At 36.8% G+C, this 26,237-nt stretch overlaps 1 protein-coding gene across 1 annotated transcript in view; it reads right to left on the bottom strand.

Annotated features, from left to right (window-relative positions):
• The window catches only part of LOC128991129 (uncharacterized), a 47,640-nt gene that overhangs the window by 19,365 nt on the left and 2,038 nt on the right, over positions 1-26,237 (bottom strand). Inside the window, exon 2 of the mRNA XM_054413880.1 lies at positions 4,082-5,411. Coding sequence (XP_054269855.1) covers positions 4,082-5,411 — 1,330 coding nt within the window. The remainder of the gene's footprint in view (positions 1-4,081; positions 5,412-26,237) is intronic.

Raw genomic sequence — 26,237 nt, forward strand, 5'->3', positions numbered from 1 at the left:
TATAGTTTATTTCTCAATTAGAAATTTAACCAGGCAAATGGTTGGAGTTATTTACTTTGTTTACACTTTAAGAAGTTGCTAACTTCACCCTGCCAATCAGGTAATCAAATGAGAATTTTATAAAACTAACGGTGCAATTCTGCTTTGTTACGGTTATACAGCAAAAGAATATGTTTTCCAAATTAGTTGTAAGGAACTACAATCTCTTTTGCGCCCCTCCTAGTGTTTCAATACACAGGATTTTTCATATCATCAAGTAGGATAAAACATGATTTTATTAACCCGCTAAGCAGGATTTTTTCACGCCATGTTGAAACATTTACCCTTACACCCTCTAGAGGCACTGAGGTCCTCACTCATCCTACACTCATCTCCATTCATACTTTGCTTAAAATACCTACTTTGTATGGTCACCATTTCATTGAAAAGTAATAAAGTATTAATACGTTGAAAGAGGTTTGATTATATCCTCTTATAGCTAAAAGGTTATCCAGTAAAACTTACATAGTCACTATTATTAGTATTATTTTTGTCTGTTAGACTGAGTTTTATGTGTTTGGAAACGTCCAATATAAAGTGCAATTTATATTTAAATCAATATCTATATAATTAATACGCTACATGAAACTTTGTCGGTTGAACTCCTCCGCCATTTCTTAACCGATTTTATCCATTGACGTCTCATTGGAAAGAGCGTGTCGCGTAGATTTGCAAACTGGCCTACATTTTTGAAAAAGTCCCTTGGCCTCTGCCCCATTGGCTTTGAAAGTTCCCATGTTATCCTTATGGAGAAAACAATTGTTTACATTTTGATCAGCTGTATAATTTAATTGCTGTTATTTATTTTATTTTTCAATCCAATGAAACGCATTGAGTACATTTATTTACTACAGTATTTGAGTTTGTGTAAACATAACCCCCAAGACGGATCGTGTTAGTATGGTTGTATCTCAAATTTGTGCATTTATCGTTGTTTTGTGTAGCTATAATGTGTTTAATTGTTGTTTTTTTCTTTTAAATGCCTACGACGTGAAGACAACGAAACATAGACAGGAGGCGTAATCGTGATAACGACCGTAGCTACAGAACAGTGGCGCGTAATAGGCTTAACTCATCAAGTCAGCACCTGACCCTGGACAATCTCAACTATTAAGTTATAAATGCGCCCTAACACTACCCCAAAACGACTTTTTGTTCTCAATTGGCCCTCTATCAATGACCTGTGTTGCCTGTACAGCGAGGCATTTTGAGAAGGAGAAAACCGGCCGGAATGCTTTAGGTTTATCAATAACGAAGATAAACATGGTCTGTGTTACACACCAACCGGTTATGTTTGAGTTGACTCTTTTGAACTCATTGTAAATATGACTGTTATTCGTTTCGAAATAGCTCCTGTAATACTTTGCAATTGCTCGAATTCCAGCAACGTGTACACTAGTAGATATAAATCTTATTGAGAAACTTGCTAGTAAGACAACACGACAACCAATCCACACATCAAACTTTGTATTGTGACATATTTGTTGCAAACTCAATGTCATGTCACACCAAGATGTAAATGAACGTCGTATAAGGCAAGAGAGTTAGTATTGATGTTGGACAGACAACTACGATACAATTGGCAGAGTAGCCTTGGTTGCCCAGAAAGGCAAGCAGTAGTACCGAGTTGATATGCAGCCCAGACAATGGTGCTAGAGCCAAATAGTTGTGGCGGGAAACCATACGACATTCCGTACGGCAGTGTCGCATACCACCTCAGAGTTACCGTTAATCCTATTAGACCTCATAAAAACTTGATACTAACGAGTACTAGTGTTTAAATTAAGTATAACAGAGTAAACATTTTAATTGAAAAGTTACTTTTTTAAATTTGTATGTTACAGGAAATGTCAAATTGGTTGATTTTTAATGATTTCAATAAAATTTTACTATGACTGACTTTATTGTTAAAGGCTGTCTCATGTTAAGTTGAGGCAGACTACCTGACCAGAGGGTAAAGCAGGACAATGGCTAGACCGAACCTTCGACGGACCCTCCCGACCCTTGGACCCCCCTTTAACAAAACGACAGTATTGAAAAAGTTGTTAAGACAAGAAATAGAACAGTCCCACAAACGTGTAGGCTAATGTGGAGTTTTAAGTTTTGACTTTAGGGTGCTGAATTTTAAAAATTGCAGGTAATTAGAATCATGGATATAAATTGAAACTGAGACATTAATAAGAGTTGTGGACCATGATGAGGACTCGTGATTCCTCGTTTTAATGCCTGCAAGTGACACTAGGTCCCAATATCAAAGACAATGTACTGTCTTGAAGCTATCTACCTTTATACTCGTAGTTTGCTGCGAGAGTACTTACAGTGTGTAGGCCTAAATAAGATTGGCGTCAAGTTCTTTGCAGCTTATTCTCTACCCCTCCACCAAAAATCTAGACTACCAGGTTATAGAGTGCTGACGCCTCTTTCACACGAAGCGGCGAGCGCCGTGCGGCGCTGCGCTGGACAAGCGTGTATCTTCACACTACAGTAGTACGGTTTCGTGGGGCGTGCGCCGTACGGCACTCCTAAATATTTATTATTTTCTGTTCAGTTGTGGCTTTTAAATGAATACTCCACTGAAAAGTTCAAATAAAAGGAATAGGCTAATTTAATTTCCGTTCAGTTGTGGCTTTTAAATTAATACTCCACTTAAAAGTTCAAATAAAATGAATAGGCTAATTTAAAATATAATAAACTAGTGCTCGAATTCGAGCAATTGCAAAATATTAAAGGAGATTTTTTACGAATAATTGTCACAATTTTCGTTGACTTAAAAGAGTCAACTCAAAGATAATGTAACCATTCACTCCACTCCAGTTATCGAAACTGGAAACGAACTCACTCTGAAAACGAACGCTCACTCCACTCCATCTATCGAAACTGAAAACGAAAACTCTTGTATGTATTATGTGTGTACTACGAACAGCTGTAATTAATACAAATTATTTGTCTGTTAAACTATACAAAATTTTGTCTTCATAAGATGAAAAATCTCAAACAAATCTATGCATAACAAATGAGAGCTAGCAAGTAGGTTTCTATTGTTTTTTACGAATATTTGTTGTCAAATGCAACTGAAGGCAAGTGAGCGCAGCGAACGAGCACCAACCTAAAGGTGAGTGAGCGTAGCGAACGAACTTCAACTAGGACGTGATTGAGCCATGCGAACGAGCTCATCTTGAAAAATGAACGAGCATTTGACATTAAACCACATTAGGACAGGACGACGTCTGTCGGGCCAGCTAGTTATATATAAGTATTTTATTCTAGAAGTTAAAAAAATTTTTTATTACGTATAAATTACTAAATTATTAATTTAATACTAAATATTCTCCTCTAGTTATTAAAGGAAACATTTTGTTTTAATACTTTAAGTTGGCCGATTTGCATGGGATGAACATAAAAATATATGTTTTGTAATAACTTTAAATATATTATTTTCTGATACAACGATACATAATTTCTTAATTAACTGTTGCACCCTCTTGGTCAGATAGTTTGCCTAAATTGAGACAGCGTAGGGGTTGGGCCGTGCGGCGCGCGCCGCACCGTGTGAAAGCTCCCATAAGAACCAATTCACCTTCACCGAGTTGTCCGGCGTGGATGCCGCGCGGCGCTGTTGTCCGGCTGAAGGTGCATCCAGCGGTAACTCGCGCGCCGTGCCGGACATAGTGTGAAAGGACTCATAACTCCCATAGCCCTACGCTGGATCCAGCGGGCGCCGCGTCGTGTGAAAGAAGCTTGAGTTTGCTGGACCTTACTGTAGATATGACTGGTTAGTTAAAAATAGTATTTGATTTGATGTTGTGCATTTAATTAACATTGAGAAAAGCATGACTAACAAAGAGGGAGAGAGAGAGAGAGAGGGAGTTTATGGAAAGGACTAGCTTAAAAATTATTAGGAGAAATTATTTAATTATTGGGTGACAATAGAAACCTAGGTTATAAGTTTCAAATCACCATTAAAATTAAAAGGAAATTGGAAATAAGCTACGCATAGGAGACACAACGATAAAATTATTGTAAAGGAAAAAATATAACTTACCCGTGTCAAAATTGGTCTTGAGCCTCCTCCAATGCCTGGCGTGCAGGATCGAGTAACAAGCAACCACAACAAAGAAGAGCAGACAAGCAGCCACAGCTGAGGTAAGAGCTACGGCTTGCCAGTCCCACACAAACCTCTCTGTGGCAGAGAACGGCACAGCGATGACGCTGGGATCTCCTGCAGCCAACCACTGATCTTTGTCTTCCTTCAGCCTCTCGTCCTCGTTGTCCTCCGACTCCTCAGAGAAGTCCTGGTCCATGATCTCAGAGACAGTCGAGGGCTCGCCCAAGAACAGTCGATGAGTCGGAACAACAGATCGGAAATCAAAAGTATCCATCGGATATCCCAAATCATTTCCAGCGAACGGTCTGTCTTTCTCTTCACGCTGCTTGTCTTCGGATTTCATTATATCAAGGAGGCTAGCATGTTTGTTTTCTGGGTTCAACAGATGTGATAGAGTTAACCTTTCCTCTTGTTTTTGAAGATCGTGATTCAACAGTCTGTCGAATATCTCTAAATCTAGTGGCGAGAAGTGTTTCTTCTGCGAGTGATCTTTATGATGGGAGTGGAATATTTCTCCATCAAAATCGTCAAAAGGAGTTTTCATTGTCCTGGAGTGTGAGTTCTCACTAGGGTGATTTAATTTATGATGTTTTTCGCTGTTCTCTTTGTGCAGGGTCTTCAACAAGTCGTCTTTCCTGTGTTGCAATCTGTTCTTTGACTGTCTCAGCCATTCCTGCCACTCTTTCTCCAACTCATCTGTGCTCTTCAGAGGAGGAGGTGGAGGAAGCTTGGAAATTTTCCTAAGACCGACAATAGGTTCCAAATCATCACTCAAAAAACTTTCAGATGAAAGATGGTGGTTCCTACTGTGTTTTTTCTCAAAGTGTTCATCATCAAAAAGTTTGGAGTGTTTGTGATGCTTATGGTTCCCATGGTGTGTCACGGGAGGCAATGTCTCGACCTCATCGTCTAAAATGCTGTGATGTAGGGGAGTCTTCTCAACAATATCATCGTCTAATGTACTGTGATGTTTGTGGCCTTTTCCGTGGTGTTTTTCATCATCAGGATGTTTCTCGTGGTGTTTGCCTGGGTGCTTGTGCTTGAGCCAGGACCAGTCGATGTCTAGATGAGAGATAGGTCCACACAATGTGTCAGCGTGCGCCTGACATGGCCTGAGCACCACCTGCTTGGCTGAGGCGTCACATCGTGAACAGTTGATGCACAACTCAAACTCGTTGCTCCAGTACTGCAGACCGGGAGGACACAGGCTAGCAGAGCACCACGGCACCACACACAACACTGCCGCTACCACTAGCCGTAGCCTCGCCTGTAACATAAGTGCCAATGTCAACCACAGCAATCATAGCAACATAATGTTCCGATTAAAAGAGATTATTAGTAAATTTAGGATGAAATTTTGGTACAGTAAAAATTCATCGAAGTACATATAAATTCCAGCTACTAAAAGGGTATAAATATCCCACTGGTTGGTTGGAACTCATTAGGGTTTTGCTTGGATTAATCTGTTAAGAGTCCCATCAGGAAATCCAAATAGGATTGGAAAGCACCCAAACATTTATAAATGTTAGGTACGGAACAACTTAATAACTTGAGGTCGAGGAAAAAAATTATAAGCACTAATTTAAACTTAAATATCTCTGGGATGAATTATCTTATTGTGTTAAAACAAAAATAAAAATTGAAGCAAGTTAAAATACATTTTTACAAAATACCAGTACAAATTTATAATAAACAAAAAATATTAAAATAAATACCAGATCCTAAAAAGAATATGTTTACAACTACTCACTAACGATGAAGTTTAAACTTAAATTGTAAAGACACCACGAAAACCAAACAGTCTGAAAATTTCATGGCTTGCTTATAAAACTAATGTTGATTGTAAACGTTAATTAGTATCATTCAAAATTTGTTTTTAAACTTTTTATACTGCTTTAATTGATATAAAAGTGTGCTAAAATCATTATTAAAGCACTAACCTACAAACTTTGTTCAAAATATCAAAGTGTTTGTCGTGACACAATAAAATGTTATTTACTCAAATCCAATCCATCCAGATTGGACAATGGTGACCGGGCTTATGGTAAAATATATTTTTCCAATTTCAATACAAGAGCATAGCCTAAAATTGTACAATTTCTTTCTTAAGCATTTGTTAGGCTTCACGTCTAAAAAAACTAATAATTTAGTAAACTGAATTATTGTTGTAAGCTTAATAATTACGCAAACATTAAAAAAAATATTTGATTGAAAAGGTTTGTATTATTCTGATGAAGAATAAGTAAACTGTTGTAGGTTTATAAATATATTTTGATAAAAATTCGGCAAATTTATTTATTTCATTTATTAATTCACAAAAGAACACACCACCTTCCATGAAACAGTAAACCTAAACTCATTAAACTTAACGTCATTCAAATAGGGAATAAATCCAACAATTTTAAGGAAATAGCCTAGATTATTGAAAATCCAATCGTGAAAATGTAAATTCGCCTAGTCTGTAGGTTTGCTGCGGCAGGGGTAAGATATACATTAGGGAATAGGCCAACACCATTATTTTACAAGTTCCATGATACGCATCACAATCATTACGAGTTTCCTTTGTTATAAACCCAATATTAGCACCTCACTATCTCACTATAGATGAGCTGCGAGAGCGAGACCAACTAAACACACACAGACAGATGTTCCGACAAAGAAGGGCCATCAAACTGCTTCCTGTCTCATATTATCAGCGACGACATCGGACACCAGGATATCCTTCTACGACGACATTCCAACCTTACAACTAGGGATGAGTCGATTCCCGGTACAGCCAAAATATTCGACATCGGTACCGGTACCCAGAATCGGTTGTCAAATGTCCATAGTCAATCGGTACCAGCTTTGAAAAATATAAAAGTTTATTAGGAGTAGGAGCAAAACACGGCACTGCTCGGGACGAAATAAAATTAACAATAACGAGGTGTAAGCCCGTCCTACGTACGGGAGTAGTCAGTTAAAACGGTTTAGGCCTATAATTCAGAACAGCTAGTTTACACGTATAAAGAAAATTTTTATTGCAGCCTACAGTAGAATGAGTAATTATCAATTGAGAAGTGTATAGGCCTAGTCAATGATATCACCTTCCATCGCATACCTACCTCTTCCATAATCAATATTACCACAATACAATTACTCATACTATACACAATTTCCAGTAGGTCTGAGTTGAAACTCCCTAAAATAAAACGAAAACATCCAATAAAATTCACAGTACACATAATTATAACGTTGGTGTCCTGACATCATTAAACGAATCGTCCACACACATCCTTTATGTCAATTTCACTGCACCAATTGCTAAATAAATAAGTTTAAACAACGAAAAGTAAACACAACAACATATTACTGTAGTTTGTTTTGTAAACAGCTGAGTCAAAAAAAAAAAAATATTTTCATTTGAACAAAAGAACTGGTCACATGTTGAAGGAATTTAAAAAGTAAAAACGCTAGTAAAGCTAGTGACGTAATTAATTGTCTATGTTTATTATCTATCCCGTTATCAGTTCCAATATCCTTGATAACTATACCACCCTCATTGAACCAATGTACATCGTAATTCCCCATATTCATTTATTTAAACTATAAAAAATTCAGCGCCTCCAAATGTAACCACAACTAAACACACGCCAAACAACTTTTTTAGATTTCATAAAAGGATGTTTAGTCTAATTGCAGTATCCTAGGTCAATGATGACGTTGTGTTCAATTTATGGCATTCATCTGTATATCTTTGGATAACACCCGTCTGAGGTTGTGGTGGTAATTTAAAATCGTATTCCTGAGGATTCTTGATCTCCATCTTTATGACATCAATATTTCCGGGCCTAATCCAAACAAAGTTCAAGCATTCAAAAACATTGATTGTAAACAAAAAGCTGCCAAGACGAATTAAAACATGTAAAATTGTTATTTTCCTACCCTTTCCAAAAAAGATGAGCAGTAAAATAATTTGCAAATCTTTTTCATTTAACTCGTGTACAGATCCTCGACTTGTACACATCGATGGTGTTACTTTTCTCGGTGGTCTACTAATCTTACCTATTTCTAATAATCAATGACAAAATCAGAGTAAATAACCTCATAGTTCTAATAGGGCATTTTTATTTAACCAGCTGTTAGTTAAAACAAATTATATTGCTCTAAAACAAATCGAAGATTACAAAGATTGCTTTAAAAAATAATTTGAACATCCTAGTATTTTACTATGTATATTAAATTAATCTGTCATCCTCTTACAAAAGAATTGAACGTATCAATGATTAGCATTACATCTATACTATTATATAAAAATCTAATGGTGTCTGTCTGTATGTGTGTTACTAATAGGTACAAAACTACTGAACCAACTGGGCTTAAATTTTACAAAAACATAGCTACCATACCAAGGACCCTTGTAGGATTATTCACATTTCGATACCTGACCTAGGCTTTGCCCCTTTGGCTTAAAAAGTACTGAGGTGAACATTTTAAAAGTAAATATTGATTGGTCTCCATGGCTGCGATTAGAACACTAAAAATGTTTGTTTACATATGCTTTGACATTTAAATGTAAACAAGAAGAACTGCCAAACTGCATCACAATTTCAGACAGCTGATACAAAGAAATTAAATATAATATTTTCCATAACTATGAGGTAGGTTTATTTTAATCTAACCTTTTATCATGGATTATTTATTCAAAAACTATGTCAATGATTATAGAAAAAAAAAGATTTTATAACCGTTGATGTATCAACTCCGGCTCTGCTTTGGATTTTTTAAAGCTTCTAAGTTATGAAAATAATATTATTGATATGTTTTCATGGAAACGGTATGAAAATTACAATTTATAGATGTTTTGTATGAATTTGGAGGCTACTTTAAATAAATTGTAACTGCTTAACATGTGTTGTATTAACTTAACATAACTTGCACATCACATTGTTTTTATATGTATATTTAGGTAAATTAAGTTTTTGTGTTTTGCTAAACCTATGCTTTAATCAAACTAAAGAATATCATCAATAACTAAATTGTACGTCGTTGATTTTTGTTTTCTAAAATCTGTTGTATACGTGTAACTATATTTAATTATCAATAGTAATACAAAATACTCTTATTTTATCTTAACATAGCTTTCAGTTCACATTTACTTTATTTGATACATTTATTATTTGTATTTTGCCACACCACTGATTAATTTTAAAAGAAGGAAATATCATAAAACTAAGCAGTACACAGTGTTCTTTTGTTTCTGAAATCAATGAAATATCTGTTACTATGTTTACTTAATGGTAAGTGTGAAAATGTAAAGGCAATGGGCGATGGAACTGATTAAAAGAACTGGTTTGTATATTAAGTTGTTTGTTGATATTTTTGTAGAGTAGAATCAGAGATGCAATGAAACATATACTGTATTTGCTATTACATTTTTTAGTCCTTGATGCTTTGATAATCATATTAGTGTTGTCTGCTGTCTTTAATGCTAAATTATTTGTTTAAAATTTTTTATAGTACGTATAGATATAGTTTCTTTAATATTTTAAAATACTGTATTAATAAGGCACAGCAATATTTCTAAGGCCGTCGACACACGGGAAGGCTGTTTTCCAACTGAAATCGGCAACCAGTTGGACAAACTAGTCGCCTACGTCCCGACCAATGTAGTTAGGTGGGACAGTGCACACGGTGCGACTGCGATGCGACCAGTTGAGGACCAGTCGGCGATCAGTCGTTAAGCAACCGGACCTGCCGGTTGCTAGGTGATTTCAGTCGCCTGGTTTGAACAACTTTTCGCATATTTGTATTGCGCTTTTCAAGGATCAGGTATACCAACTGTGATAACTCTTCGTAAGCACTTTTTGACATCCTGTACATAGACTGAAATTTTGCGTCTGTTTCTTGTAATGCAGCAACAGCTACAAAGAGCCTACATTAAATATTTGTTTTAACATAAGGATGTACCCAACACCTTCTACTCTACGCTTTCTTGATTGTTTATAAAACACTAGGTCTTTTTCATCTCTATTACTCATTTCAAACACCATACACAGTAGGCCTACACAGTATCGTTATAACAAAATTAGAACTCATTCACTGTCTCAACTCAATTATAGTCGCGCCCGTGTGCGGATGTAACCAACGCAACTGCAACCGTAATCGCGTCACAAAACAGTTGGTTCAACTTTAGTTGGGTTTCAGTCTTCCCGTGTGTCGACCGCCTTAAGTTTATAACAGCTGACTTAGTTTTGCTAATGATTTATTGTGAGTGAAGAAACTGAAGATGGAAGGATTTGTGATTTAATATAAAGAAGAGTGAAATTAAACAATTTGCATTTAAATTTAATAATTAGTACTTTTGCAACTTCAAAATTGAAATTTAAAATGTCAATAATAAATTAAAAGATATGTAACTAAGGGACATGAAGGTAAATCATGTATGTCAAAGTTTTATTCGAAGATTTGACGGTTTTTCTCATATCAGCCAACACAAGATTTAAAATTAATCAAAACCAAAATGGTGGTATCCACTACATACCATACGTTTCTATTATGGCTTTAAAAGTTGAATTTTGTTTCTAAAAGCGTTGACAGATGTGTAACTATTATTATGCAACAGATGTAAAGATTAAAATGTTTCTATTTGGTGTCCTCTTCCCGTTGCAAAGCACGGGTACAACCGCTAGTATAGTATAAATAAGTCAACCCTCAGTATGTCTTTACATTTTTATCCATGTTTTTATCCAAATGCTGAATTTGTGACACAAAAGCTGAATGTTTACAGCTGTTATGTTAAGCAAATTATTTTATGCCAAAAGCTAGTTTAGAATCTTAGCGTCGGCTGCTAGACTTTTTAAAAATTAAAACTTAATTTCTAAAAAACTGGGACCCTAAACTAAAATTATTCGACATTCCCTAGTTCTCAAAATTATCTTTCTTTCAACACAAAAATCATGAAAATCCGTCGAGTGGTTGATTCAGAATCGTGAAATAAAAAAAACACTGTTTCGTTTTAATATTATAGATGTTTAGGAAAATGTTTTTTTTTATTGAGTAATACGATATTTTTAGCTTAACTGATTTAAACTATCAATTTCTCAAACGAAAGTCTTTATTTCCATCCCATGAGTACTTTAAGACCAAGACATATAAATAACTAAAGTAAAAATAGAGTTAAGAATAATTTTATGCAGATAAGTTATAAACTAATTATAATTTTTGTTGATTCGTGATTCAGGGCTTTACGTACTTCCGATCTTAATTATCAATAGCTCAAATGAAAGCTGGTACTTCACTGAATGTTCCGAGAATAAAACGTGTAGGATAATGTAAATAGAACTGGTGGAATGCCCCTTTAACTATTTGAAGTAAGAATATAAAAAAAATATTTTTTGGTCGAGTTATACAGTAGATAGAAATTAATGATTATGCTTAATGGAAAATCTGCGGGTGCATCCCTTTTATTAAGACCAACACTATGAAAATCTGTTGGGTAGAATAGCCGAACCAACTCAGAAAAGAAAAACAAATAGGTATTTTTTAAATATATATCCTAGCTGGCGTATGAACGGTGATAAACTTGAATAAATTTGATGATTTTCGAAACACATAGTCTCGTTATATTGCGATTCTGTAGCTGCGAAATACGTGATGCGTCACCGTGATCACCGCAGATGTTATCGCAGCGGTCGCGGAACGACGGTCGCAATAGCAAATATCACCGCGATCGCGTGAAATAATAACGATTTCGCCGCAATAATCAAAATGTCAAAGATTACTACTTTTGAGCCCACTCTCTTGTACTCATTCCCAACCAAGTCTAAGTCAGTCGTTTACGGATGTACAGAGAGGGCCGAGGACCGTGTACCGGAAGAGGCGTGACGTCGCAACCGGAAACACAGTTTAACACAGTCAACAAACAATGAACACTCTTTCATACAAGAGTAAATATTTGTAAATGTAGGCGTGTGTTTGTGTATTGTGTATCACTGGGTTAAAGACCCGACAACCTCTTTAAATTGCCAATTTTTTGCTCCAAAGAATGCAATTTGTATACCACAAATTTTTTCGGCACAAGAATGCAGAGGTACGAGTAAATCACAGAAGTGTTTGGCCTATTCCAGTAAATACTAAATATGCATACCTAACACAAATTTCTTCCTAAGGGTTTCAGCTGTTGTACAAATAACGTTCAGGCAACACTTTCAATTTTCTTTGCAACGATAGAAGGGACACACACAACGATGTACACGGGCTCCATTCTTCGTGAATCGCGAACAAAACGCAACCTCAATTTAATCCAAAGGTACAAAGGCCACTTTTAAGTAAGCTAATGAAAAGTTTCGTCTACAACAGCGCTGTCGGATTTCTGAAATGGTGAAAAATGAATGTAGGCCTGGCCTACTTGTGCATGACTAAAAACGCTGTCATAAATCCGAAACATTTCGTTTTGGCTTCCCTGAAGGCCTTTTCACACCGGCGTACTGGACGTACTGTACGCACAGTACGTACTGTACGCGGTCCTTTCACACCGCACAGTAACTTCCAAAACGTACACTTGTTCGTTTGCAGTCAGACAAGTAACACTGGCTGAGCACGTGGTTTGGAAGTATTCACTGCGCATGCGCGAGCCCATGTACGCCACGTACGTTTTAGAAAAATCGCTCTCCGAGCGATTCACACAAAACCATCGCGTACGTACTGGACGTACAGTACGTTCTGTACGCGCGGTGTGAACAAGCTCATATGATAACATAGGCAGCGATTTGTTGAAAAAAAAACGTACCAAACGTACAGTACGTCCAGTACGCCGGTGTGAAAAGGCCTTGAGTGTTGTAAAACGTGAAAACCTAATCAATTTAGATATAAAACACGCAGTTTTATTTATTAAAGTAGATACATATCCGTCTCTAGTATAGATACGGCTACGGCAGATCCCATTGAGCTACAGGTGGTTACGATAACTGGAGGAGCAGCGCTTGTTGAGAAAATCCGTGCCTTCCCCAGCCATTTTGTAGTGTGGATAAGATCATTGAAATTTAATTTTTATAATTGAAATCTTGGAGTAAAAAGTCACGAGGATAATTCTTTTACCTCCCAGCAAAGAAATCTTTATTGATTTGGCTAAACAGTTGCAAAGCCTATACAGTAGTTATGTTTAACTGTTTAAAATAAATATTTTTAAAACTGAAAATGGTTACAGTAAATATGTGCCTTCTGTATGTTTAATCACTTCATCTGGGCTCCTAATGTGGAGTGTGAATGCGGGATAGGATGTAGACTCGTTTTTCTAAATTTCTCCATTCATGTGTGCTACAGACCGACCAAAGATTCTGTGCGCGCGGACGGGCCGCCACTAGGCGAACTAAAATATAAGGGTGCCGATTATTGGTAGTGGGGGGGGGGGGATAGGAGTGAACGAGTCGCTGAGTAGCAAGACACAAATGTTTTCACAAAGTAACACTGCCAACACCAAGACACGACCAGTTCTGGTAGCGCGTACAGAAACTTTCGCCGAACTGTACCTCCAAGTGCAACTTAAGCTCAAAATATATGGGGATCGCGGGCTGTATATCTTCCACTGTCCTGGAGAGTGGAGAGTCGGTGTACTCTGTACTGTACAGCAAGTCTCGCAGACCAGTCCCGGGGCTCACGTCCTTGACCTTGGACACGACACCACTTTCAACTCCCGACCTTCGCACTTCCTTTGCACGCCACGTCTTTCTCCACACATACGAGGCGTTGGATCAACTCATCTCAAGATGAGATTCCGCACAAGCCAGATTCAATGGAAGGTAGGGTGGACCAAGTACAAGTTCTCTTACACGCTAATCAAACTGATTTCATCAGTTTCCACTTTCAATTTTAAAACGAACATCGCTCAAACCTCAATAAGAACAGTAAGAACAAAGAGAATAAAAGGAAGTTTAGCCTGGCTTGATATTTTTGGACCCACATGCCATTTGTCATTTGGCAATCAATTTGATAATTTCTATCAAATGATCGTAACGCTAGTTAGTAGTATGAAGACATCTTCGACCAACTTGTGCAATGTACTTACGTCAATTTGTTTGTTTTAATATTGGCTTTAAAATAATAGGAAAAAAGCATCCCTCTCGCTCCCTCTCTCTCTCTCTCACTTAAGTAAAATCCAAGGTGCATAGCCGCAGGGGAGCGAGCTGGTCTAGTGGTTAGAGCGCGGGACTTGTTACTGAGGTTTCGGGTCCAAATCCCGCCAAATAATCAATGGATTTTATCTAATTGATAATGCTGCAACCCCTAGGTCTAGACGGAAGTAATATGAAAAACGATCCCAGGCTCGTGCCTAGCGTTCAACCAAAAAAGCTACCTAGCCGCAAACTACCATCAATAGGCAATTGTTGACAATGAGACCCATGATTAATAGATTAACTACCATCGGGCGAGTGTATTCGACAATGATAGAATATTTGAATCCTCGACGTTAAGTGACAAATAGGCACTCCTCTCTCAGGGCTCCTCCTTCAGGATACTCCTCCTCGTAAGGAGGAAGAGATTTGTAGGAGGAGGATACAAATAGGCTAAATATAATCAATGAACCTGACCACCAGTGGTCCTGAACAGGGCCGTAGTTTTTAGGTAGCCGATAGTTTGTTACAGTTAAGCTTTCGTTTATTTAGCTCTATCCAATTAACACAAGTGTCTTAAGGTAGGTTTAGGGTCGTTGCTTCTTACGCGAGCAGCATTGTTCGTTTTTGAACGCGAACAGAATTGTTTACATGCGAACAGCATCGTTCGTTAGCGACGACAACATTTCGCCATTGTTCGCTCTGAGACGAGAGCGCCATTGTAGGCTTCTTCTCGTTATTCGTGAGTCGTTACGCAGGTGTGTTGTAGTAGAAACATTAATATCAAAGTGTATAGTGTACTGTGTTGAGCCCTGCCTGAACAGATAGTTCTGAAAGTGATAACTTTCGGCTCATGATTACATTAAACTTCAGTGCAAATTGACAGCTGCGACCTACCCATTCCCCAAACAAGACACTGTTATTTTCACAAGAACAACCTACGTCAATCGGACGGCAGGCGATTTATTGCCATATTGCGAATCCGCCCAGTCGTGCCTTTCATTCTATAGTCAAGGTTAGGTTAAACACAGTGTCTAGAATAGACCCTAGTCCGGCCACAGGTGACTGATATAACCCCGCCTTCGACTACCGAGTCACTGCGCGACATTTCCTTCCCGCGAAACCAACAAGGCCTACAGCATACTATACTAAAATTCAAGTCAGAGTGAGGCAGAACAAGGGGTGAACCAGTCAACCACACTATTATCCCTTGAGTCCATTGTGCGTGCTTGGAGCTGCTTGGGCAGCCGGTGACCTGGCCGGTGAGTCATACTACTGGTTCCACTATCTCTGAGCAATATTTTTTTCTCGAAGAAAATATAAAAATCTGATGTTACTAATGGATATATTTTAATCTCCTGATCATTTTGATACCAAATTTAAAGAGAATCGTGGAATTTTTAAAAGTACTCTACACTGTAGGCCTACTTTGAATGTAACCAAATTTAATTAGACCAAAGTTTAGGTTTCATCATCTCTGCGTTTGGTCATGTAGCCAAATCTTACCAACTTTTACGTATTTACCGTCTTGTAAGTCAACAGTATAAGTGTAAATATATTATTGCAAGTGTTATTAAACGTATATATTTCTGTATTTTAAAACGTCTTTATTAGGTCGCTTTCTTGTTCGGTACAAATTTTGCAATCGTTTTTATACTAACTTCCCGATGAGCTAGAGACTTGAAACTTGAAACATATCTCACAAATGGAAGACAATGCAATATTATATAATTTAATTTTCATATTTCCCTTGGGCTACGCCCCATGGGCTTGTTTTTATAAAATCGCTCTCTTGCAAATTTTGATACTTCCCGATGACCTAGAGACTTGAAATTTGAAACATAGCTCACAAATGGATGACAATGCAATATTATATAATTTAATTTTCATATTTCCCTTGGGCTACGCCCCATGGGTTTCCAAATTTGTAATGTTTACATTTTGAAAGAATGTAAATATATCAATTAATTTAAGTCAGCTGTAAATACTTAAATTTGACAGTTCGAAGAGCAGAGGATAAGAGGTACAGGTTATGCTCCCAAGAGATTATTTATACAAACAAACATTTCAAAATGAAGATTTAGATTTCTTTGTGCTATATTTCAGAAACATTGCAATTAAATAGATTGATATATTTATAGTTAGTAGGTAGGCCATACATGCAATCTAATACATAATTATATGCAAAGAAACTCAAAAAAACCTTAGATTTCCCACATGCCTCTGTCTTAATCTGATATAGATGCTTGAAATAGATTTAACATGCACACACATTAAAAACTAAAAAGTAGAAAATAATTTATAAATAAAAAACTTTTTTAAAACAAAACGTTTTTAAACGCACTAAAAAGTAGAAAATAATCTATAAATATGTTGAGAGAATAAATACTTGTAAGATTTAAAACGAAAAACGTGGGGTGCATGCAATTGATAATAGTAGTTCAATAGGTGAAGGTAAATTGTAAACTATCTATTGCATGCACCCCACGTTTTTCGTTTTAAATCTTACAAGTATTTATTCTCTCAACATATTTATAGATTATTTTCTACTTTTTAGTGTGTTTAAAAACGTTTTGTTTTAAAAAAGTTTTTTATTTATAAATTATTTCAATTACCTCTACACACGTCACGTGATCTACCAATTCACATCTTCAAAATTTTCATTGACAGAAATGTATTCATCCGTAGCTCAAATAATGATACAATGAGAATGATAATAGCAATAAATAACGTATTACTATTATTTAATTGGTTTGTAAAGGGTGGGTCGAGAAGAATTCGGTATGAAAGTGAGCCCAGATATAAAAGATCGGGCGAATCAGCTCCAAGGTTCACCAGTTAACACAGAGTGTCATGTTTAAACATCAGTACATTAAAATATAACAGACATAAAACACTAATGAAACCCGGTTTCAAATACAACAACAGGCGCCTATGTTCGGGTGTTTATCACATTTAAAACTTGTATTGATTATTTGTTCGACGACACCAAAATAACTTTCCGGATGATCTTACGATCTGCACTTGCTGGGGATTGATTGAAACGAGCATTTGACAAGGAATGCAGAACGATATCGGAAAATGAGTCATAAAGTTAATAAGATGCACGATCTATGGTCCAGAACCGGTTGCTAAGTACCGAAGGCTTCCAGGAAGCGGCAGATCGCGTATCGCGGTAACTTTCCTGCGTATGTCGTCATGCTACGTACAACGTAGAGCGTACACAGAGCGTAGCGGACGTTAACTTTCCACTGGACAAACTTAACAACTTGTTTGTTAAGTTCTTAATTGAGCGGAGCGAGCGAAGCTCTTATACGTAGACTCTTATGCATTTCGTAATACGCAAACTCCTCCTAGACGGCTGAATCAATCGTTTTCAAATTTTGCATGGTGATAAAGACCATATCGGTGAGTGCCAACATCTATACGGCGTTAAAAAAATCTCTCAGGAATCCGCCCCCTGGGTCTCAAAGTTTCAATGTAATCCTTATGGAAGCAGTATTTGACACATAAACAAAAACATATGATCAGCTGTTGAATTTTGAATCTATATATCTATCTATATAAATAAAATTAGAGTTTTGTCTGTACATTGCTCAGAATCATAAATTTTTGGGTTATTTTTACGTTTTATACATTAAAGAGGCCGAAAAAAGTCTCATCTAAATTTCTGCCTGTCTGTCTAACTTTCTGTAACACTCAAGATGGCATTTTACGCAATCTTCTCCAGGAAAACGAGAGTACCTATCAAGATCCAAGTCATTTTAATGTATTCACTGGATTGGTGAGAGTGTCTTTAGCCATTAAAATATGGCCTCACTAATTTGTAAATAAAATTACGGACGTTCAAAAATGCAGTTTTGTGCGATTTTTGTCAAGTTTTCGTCCAATTTTTATCACATAATCATCTATAAAATAACGAACAGCTGTTCGGATCAAGATTATTTTTTCTAGCTGTCACTGATATGTTTATAAATGTTGTTTACAAATACAGCAACCATTTCCGATCACGTTTTGAAGGCAAATCCCATCCAAGTGAGATTAAAAACGTGTTTCTTACATAACGGATTTAATTAACCGCAAGTGGAATAATATAGTGTAACCGTAAATTAAATTAAATAACTAGGCATCAACCAGATCAGGAACCAGAGATTCTTTGTGTATAAAATTGTTCTTGCGTTTTGATAACCAGAAAGAAGACCTTGAATCAGTGCTGTATACGGCTGGGAAACTTAAATTTAATAATGATCGTCGCCAATAGCTTAGAAACAATGTTTCCACTCATTGACGGTGCTTCAATGGCGGTTGTGTAAATTGTAAAGTAAAAAATCACAACTGCAATGGGTGATTGTAACAGAGGTTTACGGATTATGCTAAACTCGATTTTCCAATGTGTCACTTTCTGTTCCTACCGTTGACTATATACAGTGTGTAAATTAAGTATTGAAACAAATCTGTATTTTTAAAACCGAAATAGATAGAAATATTCAGTTTGTGGCAAAAATTGTTAACAAAGGTTTCGCAAATTTTTACATCAACATTTTTTTTAACCCCCCTAACAGGGTAGGGGGTAGGGGGTGACTTATTTTTTTCAAATAGCAACCCATATTGAGTGACCCCTCATTTTGAAGTGTTTGTCAAAAGAAACACAATGACGCAAATCCGAGGGGAATATCTCACCCCTAGCCAAAATGGCGGGTATTCCAAAATGGGTGCTTTTTCACATAAATTAAATTTTGGAATTCCCGCCATTTAGGCTAGGGATGAAATATCTACCTCGGGTTTGCGTCAAGTCTTTCTTTTAACAAACCCTTCAAAATGAGGGGTCAATCAATAGGGGTTGTTATTTAAAAAAAATAAGTCACCCCCACCCCCACCCTGTTAAAGGGGTTGAAAAAATATTGTTGATGTAAAAAACTGCGGAACCTATGTCAACAATCAATTCCACAAACAGAATATTTCGATCTATTTCTGTTTTAAAAATACAGATTTGTTTTCATTATTTGTGAAATAGGTGCTTTTTCACATACAGTAAATCAAATTTTGAAATACCTGCCATTTTGGCTAGGGGTGAGATATCCACCTCGGGTTTACTTCATTTTGTTTCTTTTGAAAAATCTTTCAAAATGAGGGGACACTCAATAGGGGTTGCTTTTTGAAAAAAATAAGTCACCCCCTACCCCCTACCCTGTTAGGGGGGTTAAAAAATATTTTTGATGTAAAAAATTGCAAAACCTTTGTTAACAATTATTGCCACAAACAGAATATTTCTATCTATTTCGGTTTTAAAAATACAGATTTGTTTCAATACTTAATTTACACACTGTATATAGTCAATAGTTCCTACTCACCGTGTGATGCAATCGCTGGACCATTCAGCTAATAGGCCCGTAGTCCATATCTTGGGTACGTACGCCTACCCAATTATAATAACCTTTTCGACGACGATTTTTGATACCGGTACTTTTCCCTAGAATACACGGCCTACCTACTTAAGAAATAAAATTACAAACTTCCATAACGCCAACGTTGTGTGATTTTTATCACATTTCCTTCTAATGTTAAGAGATATACCAATAATTGTTTAGGGAATACGTAATCTATTAAATAACAAAAATTGTTGTATAAGATTGTTTTTTTTTAAACTGACACAGATAAGTTTACATTAAAATTTGTTTACAAATAAAGCAATTAATGGGAAATAACTTAATTGCCAATAACTTTTTACGAGAAAATCCAAAACCAAGAGATCAATAACCATTATTAACGCATATAATTGGTCGGATGTACTATACAGTAGTTCTTAACTGTAAAAGTTGGTTTTTGGTACTTGTTCTTTTCCTTTGAGCCGGTAGTAGCAGAAAGAATCATTTTTACGTAGCCTACACATTACTGTAATTTACAAATTAGTCATCGTTGGTGTTGCACCTTATTTATTACAGGCGTATTCAATTTAATTGATGTTTTAACTGTATAAGTTTTGCTTTTTCTGTCTGGATTCCAAAATGTTAGTTTATGCTAAGAAAACGATAACGCATTTTAGTAAAACATTTATTCAGCAAACCATCATGAAATGTTAATACGCTTTACACGTTGTCTATGTATCAATAGTTCGTGGTCTATTTTGGTAATTTTTATTATAAATTACCACTCTAAATCGTCTATAGTACTTCATTTTATATAGCAAGCCGATTCATGTAGCATTTCGACAGCATCTCGGGTCATCTTCGGTCCAAGCAAATATAAATTGATATGATAAAATTGTATAACATTAACAAAGATTTAAAATAATAATTTTATATGTAGGTGCTTTGTTATGCTTAAAGCATAGCAAATTCCCTAATTAAGTTCTGTATTTTTTTGTGTATGTCTGTTGGTAATGCTCATGAATTGAAACAATGGAAAGTAACTTTCAATAATTATAGGCCTACCTCAGGGCTATGCCTCATAGATCTATAAAGCATTTTTTAGTTAACATATGGACCAACAAGATCCGGGTGACATTTAATTGCGAAGCATTAGTTTTGGCTTGAAACTGTCAGATACTGTATTTGCGAAGGTTTATTTAGTTTTGTCAGCATATCTGAAAGTATGCAAACCAACTGCTGTGCTTGATATAAGAGGGTTTTAACTGACTACGATAAGATCTCCATGCGAATAACGGGCACACAGCTAGTGCAGTAGATAGAGAAATAGCTGATAGCATTATTCCACAGACGTTAAACAGAAACGGTATGGATCATAATTATAATCAAATGACGACACTAGCTTGAGGTCCGTGACGTAGGAAGAAGTAAGGTGAGCAGTCTGGAGTGTGGAAACTGTTTATGACGATTAGATTAAGGTATCTGCATTCCTAAAATGCTACGGGAAGGGAGGAAAACTGGTCCGCGACGTAGGAAGTGGTGAAGGAAGTAGTAAAGGCGAGCTGTTCGGAGTATGGGATCTGTTTATGACCAATAGTTTAAGGTATTTGCAATCCAATAATGCTAAGGGAAGGGAGGGAAACAGGTCCGCGACGTAGGAAGTAGTGAAGGAAGTAGTCAAGGCGAGCTGTCCGAAGTGTGGGAACTGTTTATGACGATTAGATTAAGGTATCTACAATCATAAAATGCTATGGGAAGAGAGGGAAATAGGCCCGCGACGTAGGAAGAGGTGAATGAAGTAGAAAGGTGAGCAGTGTGGAGTGTGGGAACTGGAAACCGTTTGTAGCAGTTAGGTTAATGTATCTGCAATGCTGAAATGCTATGAGAAGGGATGGAAACATGCTCACGACATAGGAAATGGTGAAAGTAGTAAAGGCTAGCAGTGCGGAGTGTGGGGAATGTATGTGGCAATTAGACTAACGTATCTAAAATACTAAAATGCTATGGAAAGTGATGAAAACAGGTCCACGACGTAGGAAGTGGCTTGGGAAGTAGTAAAGTATGAGCATAGAGTGAGAACCGTCTGTGGCAGTAAGATTAATGTATCTTCAATCCTAAAATGAAGGTAAGGAAACAGGACCCACGGCGTAGGAAGTGGTGAAGGAAGTAGTAAAGGCTGGCAGTGCAGAGTGGGGGAACCTTTTGGGCAGTTAGATAAATGTATCTGTAATACTTAAATGCTATGAGAAGGGAAGGAAAAGGGTCTATGACGTAGGAAATGGTGAAGGAAGTAGTAAAGGTGAGCAGTGTTGAGTGTGGGAATGGATTAATGTATCTGCAATGCTAAAATGCTATGGGAAGAGACTGTAGACAGTAGGTTAAAATGATTTTGAAGCACGAATCTATACATATTTTCGATACATTCAATCGTTTACAATCAAAAATTACAACTGAGTTGACAACAGCTGATTTTTACTCCATAGAGGTTAAAAAAGATTTTTACTCCCTAAACAGTAAAAATGCTCCTTTAGACTCGCAACGCATGCATTAAAAACGACTGTTTTTACTGCAGTATGACAAAAACAATATAATATAAAGCTTTGATGACTCCGCTCAATTTTGTGGATGCCTATGCGAACGCCACCTAGTATAGTATACAGGATTCTTTGCGGTTATAAGCTATGTAGCTGATACTGTAAGTAGGGTGGAAATAGTGCTCGCCTAGGAATCAGTAAGGTCACCAGTTCAGTCCTGAGTAAACGCATTTTGATGGACCCAACTGTTCTTGATACATTGTCCTGACTAATAAAGACACTGTTGGTTTCCTGACCGCTGAGCGCAATATGTACGGAAGTTTCTCGAAAATCCTACCCAGGCATTGTTTAAGCTAATTCCCTAATTTATGGCTCTTCCCGGCACTTGAGACGGGTGGCAACCGCTAGAGTGGGAGGTAGGGTGAGGCAGAGGATCTTTGGCATTGGCAGGAACTTCGTGGCAAAGGGGGTTCGTGGACGGTGAAGGATTAAGGCGACCCTTCGCCAACGCACGCGCACTCACCAGCACGGGCGCCATTTGCCATATCGCCGGTCGGTGGCGCATGACTCACATGATGCCGGTGTACCCAAATATTGTAAATTTTAATATTTCTTGTTTATGATGTGTTTCATGTATAAATATCGATGTAAATGAAAATGTTGCAGATAATAAATACAGATACACGATAAAACACGATAAAATTACAAAGGTTTTAGGAGTGAAAACTGAAACTATCTTGCAGTTGAGTGATAGCACAGACAATAGACAATTATTGGTCTATTTTATGGTATTTGTTTGTCTATGGTGATAGGCTATATATTCAGCAAAGTTGTGCATTTTGTATGGTAGAGAGGTGCTGACACTCTGTACTATTATAAGCAAATTAAAAGGTTACAATAAAAAACTGGTCGGATTGGGCTAAAATTTGGCATGATGATAGCTCACATTCCCGATTAACATATATATAGGCCTAGGCATATTCTTATCTCAAAATTCCTTTCGGGCTCCGCCCCAGTGGCTCTGCAGTTCCCCATGTTAACCTTATGAGGATTCATATTTTGTAAAGGGAATTAAAAAAACATAGCCAGCTGTGTCAACTAAAAGAGTTGGTTCTATGATATGCAAAAGCATTAAACATTTATAAGATTTACCAACAGGGTGCAGCACTATTATTTTTTTCAGCAACAAAAAATTATGATACACAATGAGAACTGTCAAAGTAGGATTGCTATTACAGTTATGTTCATGTTTTTAATTTCATGAATAATTTGTGATATATTTTGCGAATTTTTAATAATCTATTTTTCTCTATTGTGTAGGTAAAGTGGTAGAATATTATGGCTATGTTAGATGTGTAATACTATATATAGCATATCGTAAATTTTAGGAAGCAAATTTTCTCAAACCGTGTCTTCTCACATTGAAATGCAAAGACCGAAAGTATAACTGCATTTATATTTGCCAACCCCGTACGAAGGACGGGTACTCTGATAGTACCTAAATACATAAACAAGACAACTACAACAGTTTACTTATTCTCCATAAAAATTACATGAAACTTTGAAATTTAAATTTTTTTTTATTTTTTCCGTAACCAATAACCGTAAAAAACACTTAGCCTAAATATACTAGGTCTTACCGTACCACCTACGGTAATAGCAGGGTATAGCTAATTCCCTATAGGAAATTCGCTCAAGCAAACTTAATACCATAATTTAAATAAATAAATACCCCCGCCGCAGCAAACCTGCAGACTAAGCGAATTTCTATTTGCCTGATTTAATTTACACTAAAATGTCTCCTTGAAAATATCACATTTATTACATATTTAAATAGCATTAGTTTAACGATTACCTACTTAGGTTTACTGCAACAGGGAGGGTAAAAAGGTTTTTTTTTGTAAAATGGTTTTTTTTTGTAAAATGTTTAGTATGAAATTAACGCATTTTCCAAATTTGATCAAAATCTATATCTATAAAAGAGGAACTATGTATGTATATATATATGTGTATAGATACGTTATGGACTCCGAAACCGCTTGACAGATTGTAATGAAACTTTCAGGCATTATTAAGCATCTTTCAAGGATGGTTCGAGTGAAGTTTGGTGCAGATCCGTCAAAAGGGCTCTGCCCCATAGGGTTTTAAGTGGGCCAATGTCAGACTTTTTGATCTAGAATGTTTACAAATAAATATAATTTAAAAGCAGATGTTTACTTTCACCAACTGTTTTGTACGTTTGAATAACTACAACATTCTGTATTAGCATTAGTCATGATTTGAAATAGTGCCACAGTGTTTCTACGGATCGCAGCACAGAAAACTATTTTACTTTTGAATAAGTCAAAATGTATTAAACCCCAATCGCAGCATACCTGTGTACTTAACAACGTTTAAATTCTCCAATGTTAAATATTAAAACATAAAAACCTTTATCAAAGTACTGTATTATAAACAATAAAAGGGATGACTTTTTTAAATGTATGACAACAGCTAATTTGCAACCAAAAGGTGAGTGAGCGTAGCGAACGAACATCAACCTGGAGGCGAGTAAGCGTAGCGAACGAGCTAACCTGAAAACAAGTGAGCGCAGCGAACGATTTCCAACTTGAAGGTGAGTGAGCGTAGCGAACGAACTTCAACCAGGACGTGATTGAGCCATGCGAATACTTCGCGAAGTTAAGCGGGGCAAAGCCCGCGGGTACAGCTAGTATACTCATAATCAAGCAAACTACAACAGTTTACAATTTTCTCCATAAGAATAACATGGGAATTTTAAATTTACACTTTTTTGAATTTTTTCCTATATCAAAGAGGGAAATTGGAGGGATAAATATTTCGAAAGGTTCCCTCGCTACCTGGCAGAACCCGCGTGGTGGTTCAATTGTTTTACAACCCTACGAAACTGAACCTTATAATCCGCTCTAATGTTCGTGGCGGTTTAAGTATCTTGGGACGGCCATAAAAATCGTGGCGGTTCAATAACAGCCGGGCGGCCTGGGTGTGGAAATCGACCTGGATCAAAAGCGTCGGCCCGGCAAGGAAGGGTTCCTCAAGGAGGCCGGTGGGACAGGGCTATGCAAGTCGCACGGAGCTGACGGGTTGGTGTCATGGCCCGGGCCGTTGTGGTCGCCCAGTGCAGAAAATCAGCCTGGGCGGTCCGGGTGTAGAAAATCGGCCCGGGTGTAGAAAATTGGTCCCGGCCAAAGCACCTGTCCGGTGTGGAAGGGTTCTCCAAAGTGATTTAAGAAGATAAGATTTAAAAGGGAACTTTTGAGTATGCAAAGAAGAGTTTTTTTTTTTGAATTTATTTTTTTATTTTTATTTTTTTTTTTTGCTACAATCCTAAAATGCTATGGGAAGGGAGGGAAACAGGTCCGTGACGTAGGAAGTGGTGAAGGAAGTAGTGAAGGCGAGTTGTTCGGAGTATGGGATCTGTTTATGACCAATAGATTAAGGTATTTGCAATCCAATAATGCTAAGGGAAGGGAGGGAAACAGGTCCGTGACGTAGGAAGTGGTAAAGGAAGTAGTAAAGGCGAGCAGTCCGGAGTGTTGGAACTGTTTAAGACGATTAGATTAAGGGATCTGCAATCTTAATCTTAATCTATACATATTTTTTTTAGTTTAGAACTTTGACTACGGTATCCAATTACCACTTTTCTGTAGACAATTTTACTGTGAACAAAATGGTGAAAGAATTATTAATTTATTACCTAAGGTTTTCTTTCTATAGCAGTTATCTAAAAGAGTAAAAGTCTACAAATTCGGTAAAATTAATTGCCGCCAGAGGGTGCTGCAGGTAGCGCATTAAAATACGCACATAGTGGCGTCCCCATCTTAAATAATTGATTGATTGATTGATTAATTCCTTCCCCAATGGGTTAACGTAGGTATTTAAAACAATGTGATTACCAGTACTAAAAATTCAACAATATAATAATGGTATACAAAAGTATCAGCTGAATAATAATCTAAGGATGACACCCGGCATTGGATATTATGCATCCGTAAAGTTTATACTGGATCTTCATTAACATACATTTACAGCAATGTGATTACTAAATTGAACAATATAACAAAACATTTGCAAAAGTCTTTGA

This window comes from Macrosteles quadrilineatus, unplaced genomic scaffold (assembly GCF_028750875.1).
Source record: "Macrosteles quadrilineatus isolate MER2022 unplaced genomic scaffold, UCM_ALF_1.0 Scaffold_3__2_contigs__length_128488019, whole genome shotgun sequence".
Classification (NCBI taxonomy): domain Eukaryota; kingdom Metazoa; phylum Arthropoda; class Insecta; order Hemiptera; family Cicadellidae; genus Macrosteles; species Macrosteles quadrilineatus.